The following is an 18,382-nucleotide window of genomic DNA, read 5'->3' as shown; positions in this document are numbered from 1 at the left end:
TCCTACAGGCGGAAGGGACATGGCTTAGGGACAACATACTTAACCTTCCTACAGTCCCTATAGGTTGATTGAGAGGATCTGAAAGGACCCTTTGTGAAATTAAATAATCTGATCTTTTAGGTATATCTGAGGTTAGAGCAAAGTTTGCATAATCACATCTTAGGGTTTTTCTGCATTCTATACTTTTTGGAAGCACTTTCTTATTTTCAGCAGCTTTTGCTTTCTGGAGATGCTGAGAATTTTCAAAATCATCAATTGGTGGTTCTTTTTTGTTTAGCAGACAAAACCAGATTTGTTTAACTCCTTCCACATTTTACTTTAAGCAACAAGAAACCAGGTGGCATCATCAACACTTTGCTTGGAAATCTCTTTAGCTATATAACCAAATTCAACACCTTAAGTGCTGCTTTTTGCATAATCACAGGAGACAATTTCCCTAAGCTTTTTATCACTAAATAACAATGATGCCTTTTCCCCAGTTTCTGATAATATAGTCCCCACTTTTTTCTGAGATTTCATTGGTGGTGGCTCTAAAATCCAGATTTCTACTAACAGTCTGCTCTGGGATTTAAGCTTCTTCTATCATACTCTTCAAATTTCTTCCAGACTCTGCCCACTACCCATTTCCAAAGTCACTTTTTACATATTTGTTAAGAAGCCCTCCACTTCTGGAACCAAAACTCTGTGTTAGTTTTCTATTGCTTTTTTTTTCATCTGAAGGATAAACTATAGAGCTATCACTTCCCTATTTCCATAATTGCTGCTAGAACTTGGTCCCTTCAGGCTGTGAGATCCATTTTTTCCTGCTTCTTCAAAGTCAACATGAGGAGAGACTATTCCCAGCCGAGTCCCCAGACAATGGAACCACATCCAGAGATTCCTTCTATGTCCAGTCTGGATACCTGACCACAATTAAAATGGCTGTTTTATACCACCACTAAGTTTGGGGTTGACTTGCTATGCAAAAATAGTAACTATATTCCTAATATATAAGTCCAATTTTGTTTCTTCATAAGTAAATTCAGTTTAGTTCTCATTCAATAAATTATAAAAGTAGCCATGATTTGTTGGCAGAAACTTTAAAATAGCATGCTAGATCCTATTTGGGAGCCTATTGTATATTAGAATATTTGCTAAAAATTTACTGTTTGTTCCATCATGAAGAATATATTTAAAAATAATTTGCTGATTTTTAAATTTTGAAAATTGTACTTCAAAAAAAACAAGTGGATTATTTTTTGAAAATGGTCATGATTTTTTTCTAAGTGTTAGCGGAAGAGAATGTTTGGAGTTTTAACAGGTGCAGTTCTACAAAGAAATACATTGGGGTTACAACAAATATTATATCACTAATAAATAAAAGACAAATTGGGTATAATTTATTGATATAGTTTCTCTTTTGTTCAACATTGTTTTTAGAACTGTTAGGAAAAAAACATGATATATGGGAATTTTGATCAGGCGAATACAAGTTGTTAATCTGGTAACAATCACCTTGATAGGTAATTATAATATTATTATGTGTATGCTTTTCATTAACTTGCTTTATCTTAGTGTACCTTGTTTTTCACTCTTTTACTACAGATATCTTATGAGACAAATGAAGTTACATATAACTAAGAATGAAAACAATTCAAAACTGAATAATGGCCCCTAGCCTCCATGTCAGCAAAGTGTTCAGCTGAATGATCATATGATTCAGTAAATGAGTCACAAGGCCACTTGTCAGACTCAACTATTACAAAAACTTAATTTCCACTCAGAGGCTTTCAAATTTCTCCATTTTAAATGAAACATTAGTTATCTTATTTATCAATTCATACAAGAAGCCAACGATATTAAAACAATTATTAACTTTAGTTGGAAACATCTTTGTAAACCCTGAGGTCCCTAAACTACCAGTTGAAAAATGATGCTCTACCCTAAAGCTAGCACATTCAAGATAGCCTGTTGTCACCTAAGACTAAATTACATGACTCACAGAATCTACAGCTATTAACAATACCAAATTTCCAGCAAAAAGGAAATATTTTACACAATGGAATGCAGAAGAGCATTAGCAAAATGACTCCAACTTGTCTTTTGGGACTTTAGTCTCAGAAACCCCCCACCTCAAATTCTTGCCCCAATAATTGTAAAAGCCATAAGGAAAAGAATGTACCTTATTCACTTAAATTATATAAAACATGAAGTTAGGGACTGCATAGTACTGGATGATATTTTTGCACTTAAATATTATACTCTGTTATACATTTTTTAAAGAATTTGAAAACCTGTATTATTCACTGAATTAAATTTCCTTTTATTTCTTGAAAAGGTATGCTTCAAATGTAACAGTGGCTGCCAAGTATATATTCCTTAATCAGGAAGTAGGAAAATCCAAAAAACCGCAGTACTTCTCATTAGGACTATTAGGAGCTTTGGCCATTTTATCATCATTAATTCACACTGAGTAACCAAATTTCAACTGGATTCTCATGAATTTTGGCTCATTTATACATACCATAACAGAAAGCATACTAACACTGATATTAAAAAAACACTATTATTTAAGTAACAGCCCTCTGCCAGAGTTACATTAGGGTTTGGCTTTAAATCACTATGCTATGCTGCTCCTGAATTTCCATACAGACTCTCTGTACAAGACGGGGCTTATAGAAGGTAATCAATGATTGGAAGCATGTTTGGATGGTGGGGGGAAAAACAGCATGATGATTTTTATCTTGAAGGTATGTTTTTAGGGAGTAGTTTGTTCATACATATATTAATGTCAGAGATTAATAAAAGCCTCAAATCTATGAAAAATAGCTTTCTTTACAGAAGATAGAAGAATCTCCTATGTCCAAAGCAAAGGTTAATGGAAATGAAAAGCCATGCCTTGGAAAAGCCACTGTAGTCCATAGATAGTGATTCCTTCACTGGATGTCTCCACTCAGCTCCCCACTCAGGCTCATCTACCAACCATATCACTGATATGAGTTCAAATCTCATTATGAAAAAACAAAGTGCACTAATAAATTAAATCAAGGTTCCCAGTAAATGACTCTTGGATGTGCCAGAATGTTGAAGTTGGAAAGGACCTAAGAGACTCAGAGAACAAGAAGTGCTACTTGAAATTATTGGTCGTTCAGCAGGACATAGATTGCTCAGTAGGACACAGGACCTCTTTGTCCTACTAAAGACCAAGGACCAGGAGGTTATGTGGCCTTTTAAAGGGTCAGAGAAGAGTGACATCAGCAAGAAGGCAGCTGAAGAAGTCCCAGCCCTCTTCTTCCCCCAACACTGACTTAACGATACACAGACCAAGCTACCTTTAATATTTTATGTAGTTTAATATGTTTTGTAGTCAAACACATCAATTACTTCTATGGGATTAGGTTTCCAACAACACATAGATTTTTTTTCTTTATATCTGAGTTCTGTCAGCTTATTTCTGAGTTTTTTTCTATTCTAAAATGTTATTCTTTCACATCTTGTATGTTTTTTTTAATCTTGTAGCTTATTTTGAAATCATGTCAGGTTACAGTTATAGATTACACTTTTATTCTGCTTACCTGGCATTTCTTGCATGATTTCATTCTCTGTGGAGATCTTATTCTTCAATTTTTCTTTTATTCATATTTTCATATATTTAGCCCCAATACTTTATGGTTGTTCATATTGAGGTGAACTCAGCCTCTTTGAATGTTTAGAAGAAAATATAGTTAAGGGTATCTTTCCTAATTTCACAGAACTCCCATTTCCATTACTTTTCAAAACCATGGTGATTTGCTTTCTGAAAATTATGACTATTTCTCTGCCTACCCTTATGTGAACCTACTATTTCCTTTGTTGCTATCATCTCTATTTTGCTCACTTTTTATTTCACTACTAGCAGCTTATCTTCAGTATGAGGTCCTGTCCTGGAAAGTATCGATGGTGGCTGGGTTCTGAGAATTCACAGGTGCTAGGTTGTACCAGCCCCTGCCCATTCACCTGGGGCTCCTCTCCCTCAAGTGCTCCCAGATCGACAAAGCCGGGTTCAGTTTCAGTTGCTGCTCTGTCTTCCCCACTGTGCTTTTCAATAAATACCTACTGAATACGGAGTTTCTGTTTTTCTCAGGTCCCTCTGAGACCTACACAATCTCTCTCTTCTTCACACAAATACTAACACCCTGCAAGTCTTATAGCTCACCTGTTTGTTTTCATCTATGTGTATGTTTGGCTTTTGGGGGAAACCTCATCACTTAGTTCTGTTGTAAATGTTGTCTGTGGATTTTTGGTTGCTGTTTAGTTCTGTTTAGTTTTTATGTGGGAACTCGTAGAGATTCAAATCTGTGCTGCTACTGCCACTATCATCGTAAAATCCCAGAAGCTACTGGCATTTTTTGAAGGATTATTACATTTAAGAAGTCTCCTATTTTTATTTAGTTTTGTTTTTATCTCTTTTAGAAAGAATGCTGTTGAATTTCATAACAATTTCTTATTGCTGCCTGTAATCTATTAATATAGTTACATACCAAATATATATTTTTAATATTGGATCATCCTCACATTTCTTAAGTTAAACATTACTTGGAAATATTTCATTGCTTTCCTTCTTGTAATATTAATTAAAAAGTACATTATTGGGATGTTTTGCCTCTATGTAACTATGTAATCAATATTTTTAATTTTAAGTAATTTATTGAAATATAATTTACACATAGTAAAATGAGCAAATCACAATGTTAAGAGCCTGGACAAATGCACACATCTGTGTAAATAACATGCCAATCAAAATAAATTTCCATCACTCCAGAAAGCTCCTTTCCAGTTAATCCCTCTCTGCAGAGCCAGGTCTGCTCTGATGTCTATCACCATAGATTAGTTTTGTCGGCTCCTGAACTTCCTATAAATGGAATCATATAATATGTGCGCTCATTGGCATCTGGCTTCTGTCGCTAAGTGGTGGGAATCCACACACACAATTGTCTGCATCAGTTGTTATTCTTTTGTTGTTGTTGAGTAGAGTTCCATTGTGTAAATATACCATAATTTATTTATCCATTCTACTGCTGATAGGCAAATGGATTGACTCCAGTTTGGGGCTATTATGAATAAGGCTTCTTCAAATATTCTTATACCAATCATTCTGTAGACAACTTTTCCTCTCTCTTGTGTAGATAACTAGTAGATTTGCTGAGTCACAGAGTAGACGTATAACTAAACAATACCAGTTTTTCAAAGTAGCACCACCTTTTTACGTTCCCACTAGCAATGTATGAAAATTCTGGCTGCTCCAAATTCTAAGCTTTTTTTGTTAGGTGGTAACATCAAGATTCCTAAACCCTAAGAAATGATTTGGGTTGTTTCCAAAACTGTACAAAAGCAATTTAGGTAGCCAAAACGTTTGTACCCCTGTAGAACTCTGAAATAAAATAAAAATAAAATAAAATAAAAGATTTGGGAAGATGTCCATGTTTTTTCTGTGCTCCAAAACATTTCAAATACTAAAAGATGTATCTGTTCCTTCAAAGACAACCTCCCCATGACATCTGTTACTCAGCAGTCACCAGGGTTTATTTGGTTAATCTAGATTACTAGTTGTGTGGATTCTCTTCTTCCTTCAATGTTCCAAGTACATCACTTCAGAACATGGTTATCTTTTGTTCTGGCAAAAGCTGTCTAAGTATCTGCATTCCCTTAATAGAATCCCCAACAAGCTCTTAACATCTATGGGGTGTACTGATAGAGAGTTCAAAGACTTTATTAGAAAGTCATATATATATATAATTTTAAGAGTGAAAAGCTAGGAAATGAAATTAGAAGTTTAGACAATTATTAGAAATGCTTGCATGTGAAAAGAAATATCAGCAAGAGAATATAGGGTTGTTGAAAGGCTGAGGGAAACAGTCTCTAAAGAAATAGAAGGAATCATTACTTATTCTCTTTCCCTTTTTACCCACTAAAATGTAAACTTAATGAAGGCAGGAATTTCTTTCTACTTTAATTACTGCTGTTTGACCAGGAACTAGAACAGAGCCTGGAATTCAGCAGGCACTCATGTTTGTGAATGATTAAATAACAGAAAGCAAGGGGAAAATCAATCAATAAATAATGGGGCAGCAGGTAACTGTTGGAGGTGATGGATAAGTCTATGGTCTGATTGTGAGGTTCTCACAGGTGTATACTTAGCTACAAACTCTTCAAATTGTATACATTAAATATGTACAGCTTTTTGTATATCAATCATGCCTTAATAAAGTGGTCTAAAAATAACTAAGATTAAAGCTAAAAAAATTAATTAAAAAAACTCTTAGACAGGAGGCTAAAATATCTTGCTTAAAATTCTTCAATACACTTACTGTGAGTACCAAATACAATCCACAATCTGTGATGTGGCATTTAAGACCTTTCAAAATCTCACCTACCTTATTTACCTATATCTTTTCCTCACCCCTAAATCTGAATATTTCACAAATATTCCCCCCAAATTTCCCCTGTCAGGAAAATCCTTCCATACCCTATGCCTGATGAAATTCTAGTTCTCTTTCCAGAATCTACTCACTTACTTACCTCTCTGTATTAACTCCATTGAGAGGGTCTGGGTAAGGGTAGCAGATAAAAGCTGGAGAGCCCTTACTCTATGCTGGGTGCTACAATTCAGTGCTCAAATATTCTGGTGAGACAGGTGTCATTTCCCTTTGAAAATTCAGGAACTAAGGTTCAAAGAGGTCGTGATTGCTCAAAATAACACAGATAATTGGTGGCCAAAGTGAAATTAAGCCAGGAGGATTTGATTGTAAACCTTGCACTCTTTTCCCTTCACCAACCATATGGCTTCCAGTGCAATCCCTTATTCCTTTAACTAGGACACATTTATCTTTGTATTCCAATTATCTTTATCTTTCAGTACACTGTGAGTCCCCTGAGGGCAGGGATTGTCTTATTCACCTTTTAACCCAAATGATTATTAAAGAGAATAAGAATTTATTACACCAGTTGAAAGTGAATACTGTAGCTACTTACAGAATAGCTCTAGTGCTGAAAGAATTCTCTATTAGATGTTAAGTTAAACACAACATATTTCTCCAAGTCAGGATTCCAAGGGTCCAAAGCAACCCTGTTCACTCAGATCCCAGGCAAAGCACAAGTATGAAGCAGCTACTCTGGCTACCTGCCTTTCAAAGAAGGTGCCCTCAGCCTGAAGAAATGAATGAACTCTTTGAGGATAGTTCTAGGTCATCAGAGATACAGAAGGTGGAGGAATTCTCAGTAAATCTGCCATCCTCCGTTCTGGCAAGGATCCATGGCTTTGGAGAATAAAAGCAAAGTATGTTTTTCACGTTGCTTCAAAATATTTATTCCATAAATATAATAGTTGACCAAGTTTATTCATTGTATTCTATTCCATGCTAATGGTAGGAAACAAAGAGGTAGGAAATGCAGAGCCTTGGAAAAAATAAAGCAGAGTAAAAAGATAGAAAGTGGTAGGGGTGCAAGTGGGGTACATATGAGGGGAGACCTAAATGAAGTTCAAAGGAAAAGCAAACAGGCCCGTGTGGCTAGAGTGTGGCAAGCGAAGGGGGTAAGTGGTAGGAAATGAAGTTGGAGTACTAACCAAAGCTAGTAATGCAGGGCCATGTTCAAGATTTTTGACCAAGGGAGTAACACAATCTGACTTGCAACCTTAAAAGTAAAAACGTTTTGGAAAACAGAAAGTAGTGAAGTAAGAGCACGAGGAGGAAGGCCATCGAGGAGGCCACCGAAACAACCCAGTAAGAGCGGCACAGATGGCTATTGCTAAGGGTTGTGAAAGGTCATTCTCCAAACACATTTGGAAGCTCTATCTAACAAGCTTTGCCATGTATTGAAGGTATGAGAACAGATGGAGCCTAGGATGACTCTGTGGTTCTTAGCTTGAGCAGTTGGCTGAATAGATGCACTAGTGAGGAGGGAAATACTGGAAGGAACCATGTCTGTTTGAGAAATCAAGGGTTCTATTACGAAAAATTTGCAGATGAAATTATGTGATCTAGGATTACTTCAAAATAATCTGGAGACATGTAAATATTAAAGACTGATCACCACTAATTGTTGAAATTGTGTGATATGCACATGCAGGTTCATTATACTATTCTCTTTTGCATGTTTTAATTTCTCTAAACTTCTTAGAATAGTTATAGACATATAGTCTCTAAAACTTCTTAGAATAGTTATAGACATATTAAGCTTGAGAGGCCCTTGGTCTTCATGTGGAGACATCACATGGATAGATGAACAGTAGTTCTGAAATCAGGGCTAAATAAATGTGGCAATTATCAGCAAGTTTAAAGCTGTGTAAAAGGAGAACATCTACAGTGTGAATAAAAATTGAAAATAGGTCCAGCACTGAGCAACTGAACTCTACAACATTTAGAGATAAGGAAAATGAGAATTTTTAAAAAACATTTTGCCAGGATTTATCAATTCATATCAAAAGTCACTGAAAAATACATAATTTTGAACCAGTACTTTCACTTCTAGGAATGTATCCTAAGAAATTAATAGGACTAGTATACACAGACAATGTAAAAGATTTACTACAATGCTTAATAGGAAAAGAAAAAAAGGTGGGGGTGACAAGTTGAAATAACCTCAAAATTTGAACAATGGGCTAGCTAAATACATTACAAGATATTTCAGTGGAATATTGTTCAGTAATTAAAAATGATTAGGTATATTTTAATGACCTGTAAATATTTTCACAATTCATTAAGTGAGAACAGCTGGTTAAATAAAGCATTACAGTTTGCATTATGCATATTTGTTAAAGTATTTATTTTATACTTTCCTTACCATTGATAACCTAAAATCATAACTACTGTGAATTGTTTTAAAATAAAGTAATAGAACATAAGAAAGTATTTTAATATTATATTTAGTATTTTATTTAAATTAAGAGATAAAATAAAAATCATATACATTTGCTCCACTGTTTGGATAAAGTTTCCCATTACTTTCAAATAATCTACACATAATACCTCACATACCAAGTTTGAATATGGTGATGAAAATATATAAGCTGTATTACAAAGCTTGGTATATAAATCTGGACATAACATGTACTATACACATTGACTTTAAGTAACCTAATTACAAAAGTCATTTTAAAAAGTCATAGCAATTTAGTTCTCTTCAGTGTAAGTTATAGCATGCATGCCATGTGGACACCAACTCAATGATTATAGCTAGGAATATCACTTCTGTGAATGCTATTTATACTGGAGTATAAATTCACATAAAGATACTTTCTTTAAAATGTGTTGTTTCAGACAAAAAATTAGATGTGGGTTAATTATTTTAAACATTGCAAGATTTATTTTTACTCAATCCAATTCAATTTTAAGTTTTTAGATCATTAAGTCTCATTCATCTTCCCTAATTTAGCTAACAACATCATTGACAAGGTTTTAATGAGTTTGACATTAAACTTAAAAAATAATTTTTTTAAATTTTATATTTAAAAGAGGCATTTTAGCCTTGACATAAAAAGATATATTCTTACAAGTCCAATTATAACAATTCTATCCTTTTTTCTTGCAATGCTTTTATTAGATAAAAAACATTAAATTTTTCACTCGACTTCAGAAGATACTGTTTAGGTCAATCCCTTTAATAAGTTTAGAAGTTTCTAAATGTATTTAATACCTGAGTCAAAATTCTAGATTTCTATATGGATATTATACAAACACCTCTTCTTTAAACTGTTTATTTCATCTTGGTTATAAAAACCATCAAATACTACACTACTAAGAGAATTTTTTCTTTCTTGGCTTTGGGCTATTCACTATCTTTTCAATCTGCAAAGTTAAAATTATTATTATAACTTAAAAAGTTAAAATTCCCATATCTAATACTTTTTAAGCATAAATTTTAAGAGACAAAAATAAAATGTAGTTTACTATTTTATCATTACCATCTGCTGCAATGAGTCTGCCAGACCAGAGGCCTTTTTCACTAGGAAAACCAGCTTTAAATCAAATATTGATTTTCCTCCTGTAATTCACATTTGTCTATTGAATCAGTTACCCAATCTTCTTTTAGGATTTTAAACTTTCTCTTAAAATTTCTTCTAAAAGCTTTAAAATTTGCAACTCGACTATGATCTTCCCCAATGATAACATGAGACACTCCTTCAGCTAAACAAGAAACTACTTTTGCTCCATGAAATTGAAGCTCCAAGGCTTTAATAGCTAATCTTGTTCCTTCAGTTTTGGTACTCAAATCATTAATAACAGTATACAAGTCCAAATAAATGGTGTGGCGTCGAAACATACTGAAGGGAGAGTGGTCCCAGGAATACCGATATTCTAAATCAGCAATCACAGAAGACATTTCTTCAGGAGTCTGTTCATTAGAATTTTTAATTCCTGAGAATACTTCCTTCAGTTGGTTCAAATCTGTATCAACAAAATAACTATCACCATAGCAATCATATTCACGGGCAAAATGTTTTTTTGTTGATGGACACATATGAATCATAAAGCGAGGCTGCCATGGCACACAGCTTTTGGCCTTAAAACACTCTAAAAGCCATGCAGGCTTGACAACATCATGCTCACCTGAAGAAATTATGTTTCTCACCCTGATGTTCTCAGACCCTGCAATTATGCAGTACGTGTCTGGGCCTGGATTTTGTACTATATAACCACCAAATTCTGCAATTCTATTCTCCAGGTCAGTCTTTGGATGGCTGGCTGTTCCACTCATAACACAAAACTCGACATCTTCAAATATATTAGAAACTTTGTTTATATTAGAAAGATTAGGTGCTTTTAAGTGTTCAATAATTCCAATAACTTTCTTCATCTTTGGGGCAGCTTTCCGCTTTTTCTCCTGTGGTTCATCATCTACACCTACATAAAAATGTTTAGATGCCAGCTTTCCAGATGCTTTCCCTCTAAGTTGCTCTAAGTCATCCAGAGTCATGCATTCATGCCACTCCTTGTCATCTCTTATCTTTTCAATTCTTGGAAAACGCAATGTGCAGCCAGTTTTATACATGTCACTGGGGACAATCTCTGCTGCCTTAATCTGAACAATGACAGAGTTACAAGGTTCGATGTACACTTCTGGCTTCTCTGTTCCAAATAAAATGCTACTTGGTGGAGCTTTTTTATGAAAAGGTTTCCAATGTTTGGCCAATTTCAAACCCAGATCATACAGTTCTTTCATAGTGTAACCAGAGCCAACACGAGACAGAGTATGAAACACAGATGGCTTTTCACCAGGAGGGGGCTTCTCTGCTACTGCACACAAAAAATGAGACATCATCCCACCCCGTGAACCTTTACCCCAATACCCTCCAACAATTAAGATGTCCAATTCATCCATTAGTTCACTGACATACTCTGGTTTAATTTTTAACCATCCTTCACCTCTTTTGTCTGGCTTGTAAATGGACAGAGGATGTTTTATCATGATACCCTCTTCTCTTTTATCAATTGCTTCATTCAATGCATCAATTACTTCATTCTTAGTATGAGCTTGTGTTTTTTGTACTATTTCTATTCTACCTGGTATTGGCATAAAAATACTACTAAGAATCTCATACCTCTTTCTCAGGGTCTCATGTCCTAGTTTTTTATTATTAACCATCAATACATCAAAAACACAATAACATGTTTGCAGTTCAGAATCTTCTACCATTCTTTTAATATCAAACTTAATCCCCTTTTGCATGAAAGTTTGCGTATTAGGGTTATAGGCCATCATCTCACCATCAAGAATACAGACTTGTATATCTGTTTTGAATGCATTATGAATGAATGGGGAAAGAGAACCCTCATCCGGAGAAGCACCAAACTGATCAGTATAATTATATCCATTTCTGGAGAAGTATTTATATTCAGTCCCATCTTTGTGCATTTGCATACGCTCACCATCTAGTTTGGTTTCGATGTAGAAACTCTGGTGTTTCATGTCCTTCTCGATGCGCTCAATATCTGCTATAGCAGCTAGCATTGGTTTAAAGGCAGAAAATAAAGTGATAGAAATATCACTGAGTCCTACAGAAGGATCATGAAGTTGCCTACAGACTTTTTCCAGATCTGTGGTGACATTATGCAACTCAACAGCATCATCATGAAAAACAGAAAGTACAGTTTGCTGACTAACACCAAGCTTTAAATCCTTTATGATCATCCGTATAAGCCACTTTTGCTCAAGTGCTGAACTCTGAGTTATAAGTTGAAGAAGACTCTTCTTTATTAGGTCTTTTCTTTTAGCAGAATTATTGCTGGCAACAGAGTCTAAAAGGTCATTTACCTGCTGTATAGTTAAACTTCCTTTCTTTAAACACCTTGGCCTCAACACAAAGTATGCAATCATTGCAAAGTCTCCAGCATCTCCACGAGTTCCAGTAGGCGTTCTGTAATTTAAAAGTTTAAGGGCATCTTTTCCTTCTCTAGGTAAATTAAGCAATTCAATATAAAGCTTAGCAAGCATAGTTTCTTTGATTCCATAGGCCATTCTCTCTCTTTCTAGCTGAGGAAGAATTAGTCTCATTGCTGGATAAAAAGAGTCTGTGACATCTTTTTGGTTCTTATGAAGGGCATCATGAAATTTTCTCCAAGAATCCAAAAATTCCCTGAAGGGTCTGATTTTTTCTGCACGTCCTTTACTTTTCTGTATTCGTTCTAAAGTTGAACATAAATCTGCAAAAGGAACGTGAGATGCAACAGTTTGCGAAGTTTGTGAGGCAGCCATAAAAGCGATGGTGAGTCCTCTTGTTTAACTGGTAAAGCAAAAAAAGAATGACTTTAAGTAAAAGATAAAATTCAACTAAATATTTAATGTAAATACCTTATAGAGAACACTTGGATCATAATGTTTACTAATGCTCCTAAATGAAAACAGATCAATATTATAAATGATGTATCTTTTCAACCTCTACATTTAACAACTATTTTATTTCAATTCCTAATTAGAATTTATTATCAAAATTATCACCAGCCCCATTTCCTACATTTATAATACTGAAAAATCATTTTAATTATATTTCTCCCTAAATTCCAATTTTCCTTTAATTATTCTATAGCTTACCTATTTATATTTAGCATATAATGCAAAAGAATATCACTGGTAATTCTGACAGAGAAACAAATCAGGCTCAATCCACTTCACTTCTGAGCTACTAAGGGCAGTTCCTTCCTTTACTGTATGTCTCTTCTTTCTCTGTCAAACTACCACACAGCACCAGAAACAAACTTCCTAAAATAGACGTTTTTAACAAATCACTTGCCCAATGAACTGAAATTTGACTTTCTAGAAATCTGAAATCCCAATCGTAGATAGGGCCCTTGACAAAAACAAAAACAGGTAAATGCCTCTTCCAGCCAAACAAAGCCTAGTCTATGTTTATTTCCACTTCTTTCCTGCTAGCTAGGCCAAATCACGCCAACATTCAAAACACAATTCACAATTACTTCCTCATAAAATCCTCACTTTATCTACCTATTTTACCACAATTACCTACCATTTTATAAATATAAATTTATTAGTATACATTTTTTTTGTTCATATTCCCATGCCAATTATTTCCCAAGTACTCAGTGACAACATATGAGGTAGGCACTGTGCTATGGGCAAATACAGTATGTTTCTGCTTTAAAATGACATATATTCCATAAAAAAAAAAAAGATGTAATGGGAACTAATTACAATAAAATGCTAAGTGCTTTAACAAAATAAAACATAAGTAAAATGTCCTGAGACATTTCACTGAAGTATCTTCTAAAGTAAGAGAAGAAAATAATGGGTACCCTGCTGGGATAGGGTCTAGAATATTTCCTATTAACAAAATAGTTATAAGTATGAAATATCTTTGAAGTTTTAAATAATGACACAAGTTCTATTGGAATGTATAATATATCAGAGTTATTCTGATATGGTTTAAACTACATAACATTAAAATAACTTTTCCAAAAAAGACTTTAAGTAAAACATGTGCTCCAGGAATATAAACCATGTTTTCTCTTGTGGTTTCAGACAACTCCTGGCACATTAACAGGTAGCCCAGACAGTAGAGTCAGGGAAGCTTAGCTGGAAGTGGGGAGATCTATTATAGTGCAGAGACCATGAGATTCCCCAACCCAGCAAACGAGACAAACACACACACACACAAACACAGGCTACATTATCACTTAGGATCCAGTAAAATAAATCAAATGGCTAATATGATACCACATTTACTAACTGTCAGTCTCTAGAGTCCAGAAACTGTGCTTTAATTTGTGCCACTAGTGGCAGATACATAGTAGGTTTGTTTGCTGAATGAATTACTGAACACAGAGTTGATTCCTGGAAAAGCACACTAGGGAAGGCCATGGGCTATTTACACACATACATACCCATTCCCACCCACCCACCCCGACATGGCTGGTGGGACTCAATTTGATTAAAAATATTCAGTAGCTCTGACTGAACTGGCAATGGTTCACAACAGCCATTTGATGGCCTACAAAGAAAAAGCTGCACTTCTCAGTACAATTTCTGACAAGGGAAACTCAACTTCTACTATGTTAGATCAAAGTATAAACCCATGACAGAACACTTTCATCTTTGAATATAGTAACTGCTTCCTCTCCCTGTATCTGGTTTGCATAACTGACTGTGCTGCCTGGTGATATATGTTCACTGACCTATCCCTCAAAACATGGGGTACATTAGGTTATATATAAATTTACAACTCTGTGTTCAGCAATTCACTCAGCAAATAAAGTATGTTAAGAAATACTTCTTTGAATGTTTATGTATTGGTATATAGTTTCTATAGATATATCTGTAGATTTTATATGGTCTCAAAGTTTCCCTCAAAAAATCCCAGGCAAAAAGTCAAATTACTTTAGAATGATAAAATTTAGGTAATGGTATGAATAACCACATATCCTAAATGGCTATATAGATAGCAAATATTCCAAAATTACTATAAAATCAATATACTTAAATATTTTTGCTCATTACAATTGTATAAGAAGTTGAAGATTAGGAATTATGTTACTTTTTACATATTCCGTAATTTTATTTTTTGAATTCTGAGGTTTTAGCTGATGCTTTCCATTTGCAATAAGACAAACAAGGAGGTTTGTGGCTAGAACTCAAGGTTCTGGAGTCTAATCTGAGTTCAAATATGGACTCTAACATTTCAGAGCTATGTAACACTGGGCAATTACTTAATTTGTCCAGGCTTCAGTTTTCTTAAGTGTAAAATGGAATTAAAAATGATGTAGAAATGGCAATGAGGATGAAATCAGATAATCTACATAAAATGTTTAACACAGTAGTAAGTCCTTGATAATTTTAGCATTATAATGCTTACTGATCCAAGCAACATTTAAAATTTAAATACTTCAAAATCCTAAGCAGATAAGAAGGAAAGAAGAAGTGGGGGATGCTACACTCTTAAACAGTGATAAACAAAGCTTTCAAGAGAATGAATGGGAGTAATTAGTACACAAAACTTACTCATCATACAGTCAGCTGCTGCCCATATTATCCTGAAGTGACACAACAAAACAAACTAGGAGGTTTTATTCAGTGAATATGGAAGATGATTAAGAGCTATTTTATTGCAGAAAAAAAAAGAGAAAGTGTCTAGTACAACTTAAGTTTCCTTCACACACTTGACAAGTTGTGTTTACACAGAGGGTTTACACCTGCCTACCTTCCACAGCACTTATTGACATTTAGGGAGAATCTCAGCGGAAAAAATCGGCGGTACAAAAGGCAAGAAGGGCTCTAGGATCCTGAAAGTTAGTGAAAGACAAACTGTAAGAAGAGAAAGTTAATTTCCTACAGTCTCTTCCACTTCAATGGCCCCTGTACACGCTTGCAAAATCTCGAAGGGTTTACAGCATCCCCTGCCCCAACCCCTACCCCCTTAACGGATTCCGAGTAAATATCTCGCCTCAGGCAAACTCTGTTACCTCTCTGAGCCCGAGGGTCCCATCTGTAAAATGGGATCTTGATAGTTTCTTGCAAGGTTGTCGTCTGGATCAGAACGTACTCCAGTAAAGCAGGCAACGCAGTTGCATAGTCAAAACTGGGAGACACTGTCGACCCCTTGTCCCACGTTCCAGGGTCCGGGTACAGACAGCCTTCACTCAAGAGGTCAGGTTTTTAACAACGGCAGTCGCCGGCGCTGTGAACTCCGCCGCCCCCCCGCCCCCACCTGCCTCCACACACACCCACCTGCCGCCGCGCGTCTCCCTCGCAAGCCGCCGAACACAATGCCCACCTGACTTCAAACCAGAGGCTTAGCAGCCAAACCGTCAGCACCTGGGCTAAAAAGAAGCCGGTTCCGCCAGCTGCTGTCCGCGCCGGCGCAGTGGTGACCTGAGGGGCCCGGAGGCCGTGACGTCACGGGAACATGCGCGCAGGCGCGGCCACGCCGGGCTGAGAGGTGGGAGGGCCCTCGACCCCCGCCCTCGGAGCTGCAGAGGCGAGACCGGGGAGGGAACCTGGTGACAGCTGTGACTAAACTCAGCTCCCTTTAGCCTCAGCAGCAGGTGCTCTTTGCAAGCGGTTGCCCCAGACACAGGAGTGGATTTTGTCGTTGAGCGAGATCACTTTGTACATTGGCTGGATACCAGGACCCTGAGCCCTCCTTAGCAAGTGACAGCCTCTCAGAGTTCTCGTTATCTGCACGTAAAACAGTGGTAACTACACTCATTTCACCCGTTGGTTGTGGAGGACATCCGCCCACCCAAAACGTCTGCTGTTTCATTTAGATAGAAAAATAGGCTTTTGCAAAACTATCTAAAGTTATTTGTTTTTTCATGATGTTGGCAACTGTGATTTGAGTTCTTGTCTCTTAATACATAAATAATACATAATTCATAAAATATATAATTTTTAATACGGAAACAGTTATGTGCCCAGAAATAAACTATGGACTCTTCTCAAGGATTCAAACTAAAGTTATTTTAACAAACCTTTATCGAGCATCTACTATGATGTAGTAACTGTGCTAGATAGTCAAGACTGAGAGATGGAAACAAACCCGGTTCTTATGCTCCAGGAGCTCTTAATTTCCTCTGAAATTGTGCTGTGGTCTGTCCTTTTCCACGGTGGAGAAGTGATAAGTTATCTATAAAGTGAGAGAAATAACATTTAGAATTATTTCCTTGTAGGATAAAATTTCATTGTTGATTTAAGTTGAAAGTGAAATTTTGCGGCAATGGGCTCTGAGAAATTTTAGAGCTGTGAGTGCCCTTAGAGGTTGTCTAATGTACAAAAACCTCATTTTACAAAACTGACACATTTAATTTGCAGTGCTACTTTGTACTGGAGGTAGATCCAAGGGCTCCTTCTAGCCCAGCAACATTCAGTTATTTTCTTTGCATGTCTAATTCACCTAAATTACCTGAATATTTCTCTGAAATCCTCTGCAATGTAGTAAAGTCACATGATACTGTTTTGTGAGTAATTCCCTTCTGTTTAACTTAATTATCTTAGTTTGGAGGCTCCTCAATAGTGTTAAGTTAGAGGGGCGGACTTGTCTGTATATATTTGTATCTTGTTAAACATTTACTGAGCTCCTACAGTGTCAAAGACTGGACTTTGTATTAGCGATACGAGAGGAACCATTAGTTATGATTCCAGACAAACTCCAAATTGATTCAAAGCCCAGTCTTCATTTTATCATGTAATTTTAGCTGCTTAGTAAAGAGAATCAAGGGTTTTTCTACTAAATATCTTCTAGAGTTGCTGTGATTATTGGTTCATTTATGTAAATAGTCTAATTAGTTCTTGGTCCTTATTAGGTAATCAACAATGGGAAACTATGAATCAAGAGCCCGTCTTTGACCTGAAGCTCTCCATCTCCTACCATGGTCACCCGCGTAGAATGTTCTTGCTAACGTCACGGAAAAGAATTTAAGGACACGCACACGAAGTCAAGCCACTGATAGTGGCAAGTTTATTAAAACGAAAATACTCTCCAATTAAGAGAGCGGGCAGGCTTGAAAAGAGCAGCTGCCGACAATGTTAGCTACCTTTTATTTTCTGAGGTCAGGGAAGGCCAGATGGTCAGTGTTTGTATTGTTCGATCTTTTTGTCTTGGTTGAGCCTTTATCTCATTTGCTCGCTATCCTGTCGGCCTTCTTAGTCCTTACCCCTAATTTCCCCGTTTTCCGCAATGCTAATTCATTATAATTACGGTCTAATAAGGAAAAGTTTACTAGAGGTGACGCGGCTCCTGCACCTGCGCATGCGCCAATGCTGGGCAATCCCGGTGTTTGCAGCAGTTCCTGCTGTTACCTGGAGAAGACCACAGATTTGGCTGTTGGCTCCAATCACGATTACTAACTTCTCCCTTCTTTCCTCCCTTGCTCATGTCTGACTACCTACTCTTAACAGCAGGATACATATATTAAAA

The 18,382-nt window shown here is 36.1% G+C and overlaps 1 protein-coding gene across 4 annotated transcripts; it reads right to left on the bottom strand.

Moving 5' to 3' along the window:
- Nucleotides 1-8,867: 8,867 nt before the first annotated feature.
- On the bottom strand, nt 8,868-16,320 carry LIG4 (DNA ligase 4). Of its 4 annotated transcripts, none has more exons than XM_045567142.1 (2): nt 16,241-16,320; nt 8,868-12,739 (listed from the first exon to the last, which is right to left on the bottom strand). In XM_045567142.1, the coding sequence occupies exon 2, from the start codon at nt 12,709-12,711 to the stop codon at nt 9,976-9,978; it is 2,736 nt and encodes a 911-aa protein (XP_045423098.1). In that variant the 5' UTR covers nt 12,712-12,739; nt 16,241-16,320; the 3' UTR covers nt 8,868-9,975. The 4 variants fall into 4 exon arrangements, 3 of the variants coding, with proteins under 3 accessions (XP_045423098.1, XP_045423096.1, XP_045423097.1); XM_045567140.1 differs by having other exon boundaries at nt 16,195-16,293; XM_045567141.1 differs by lacking the exon at nt 16,241-16,320 and adding an exon at nt 15,930-16,094.
- Nucleotides 16,321-18,382: the final 2,062 nt, after the last annotated feature.

This window comes from Lemur catta, chromosome 13 (genome assembly GCF_020740605.2).
Source record: "Lemur catta isolate mLemCat1 chromosome 13, mLemCat1.pri, whole genome shotgun sequence".
NCBI classification, from domain to species: domain Eukaryota; kingdom Metazoa; phylum Chordata; class Mammalia; order Primates; family Lemuridae; genus Lemur; species Lemur catta.
Note: the sequence above shows the minus strand (reverse complement) of the source record. Positions and strands in the feature narration are given on the sequence as shown.

Coding starts and splice junctions, on each gene's coding strand:
- LIG4 (XM_045567142.1), bottom strand. CDS start 12,711: ATGGCTGCCTCACAAACTTCGCAAACTGTTGCATCTCACGTTCCTTTT.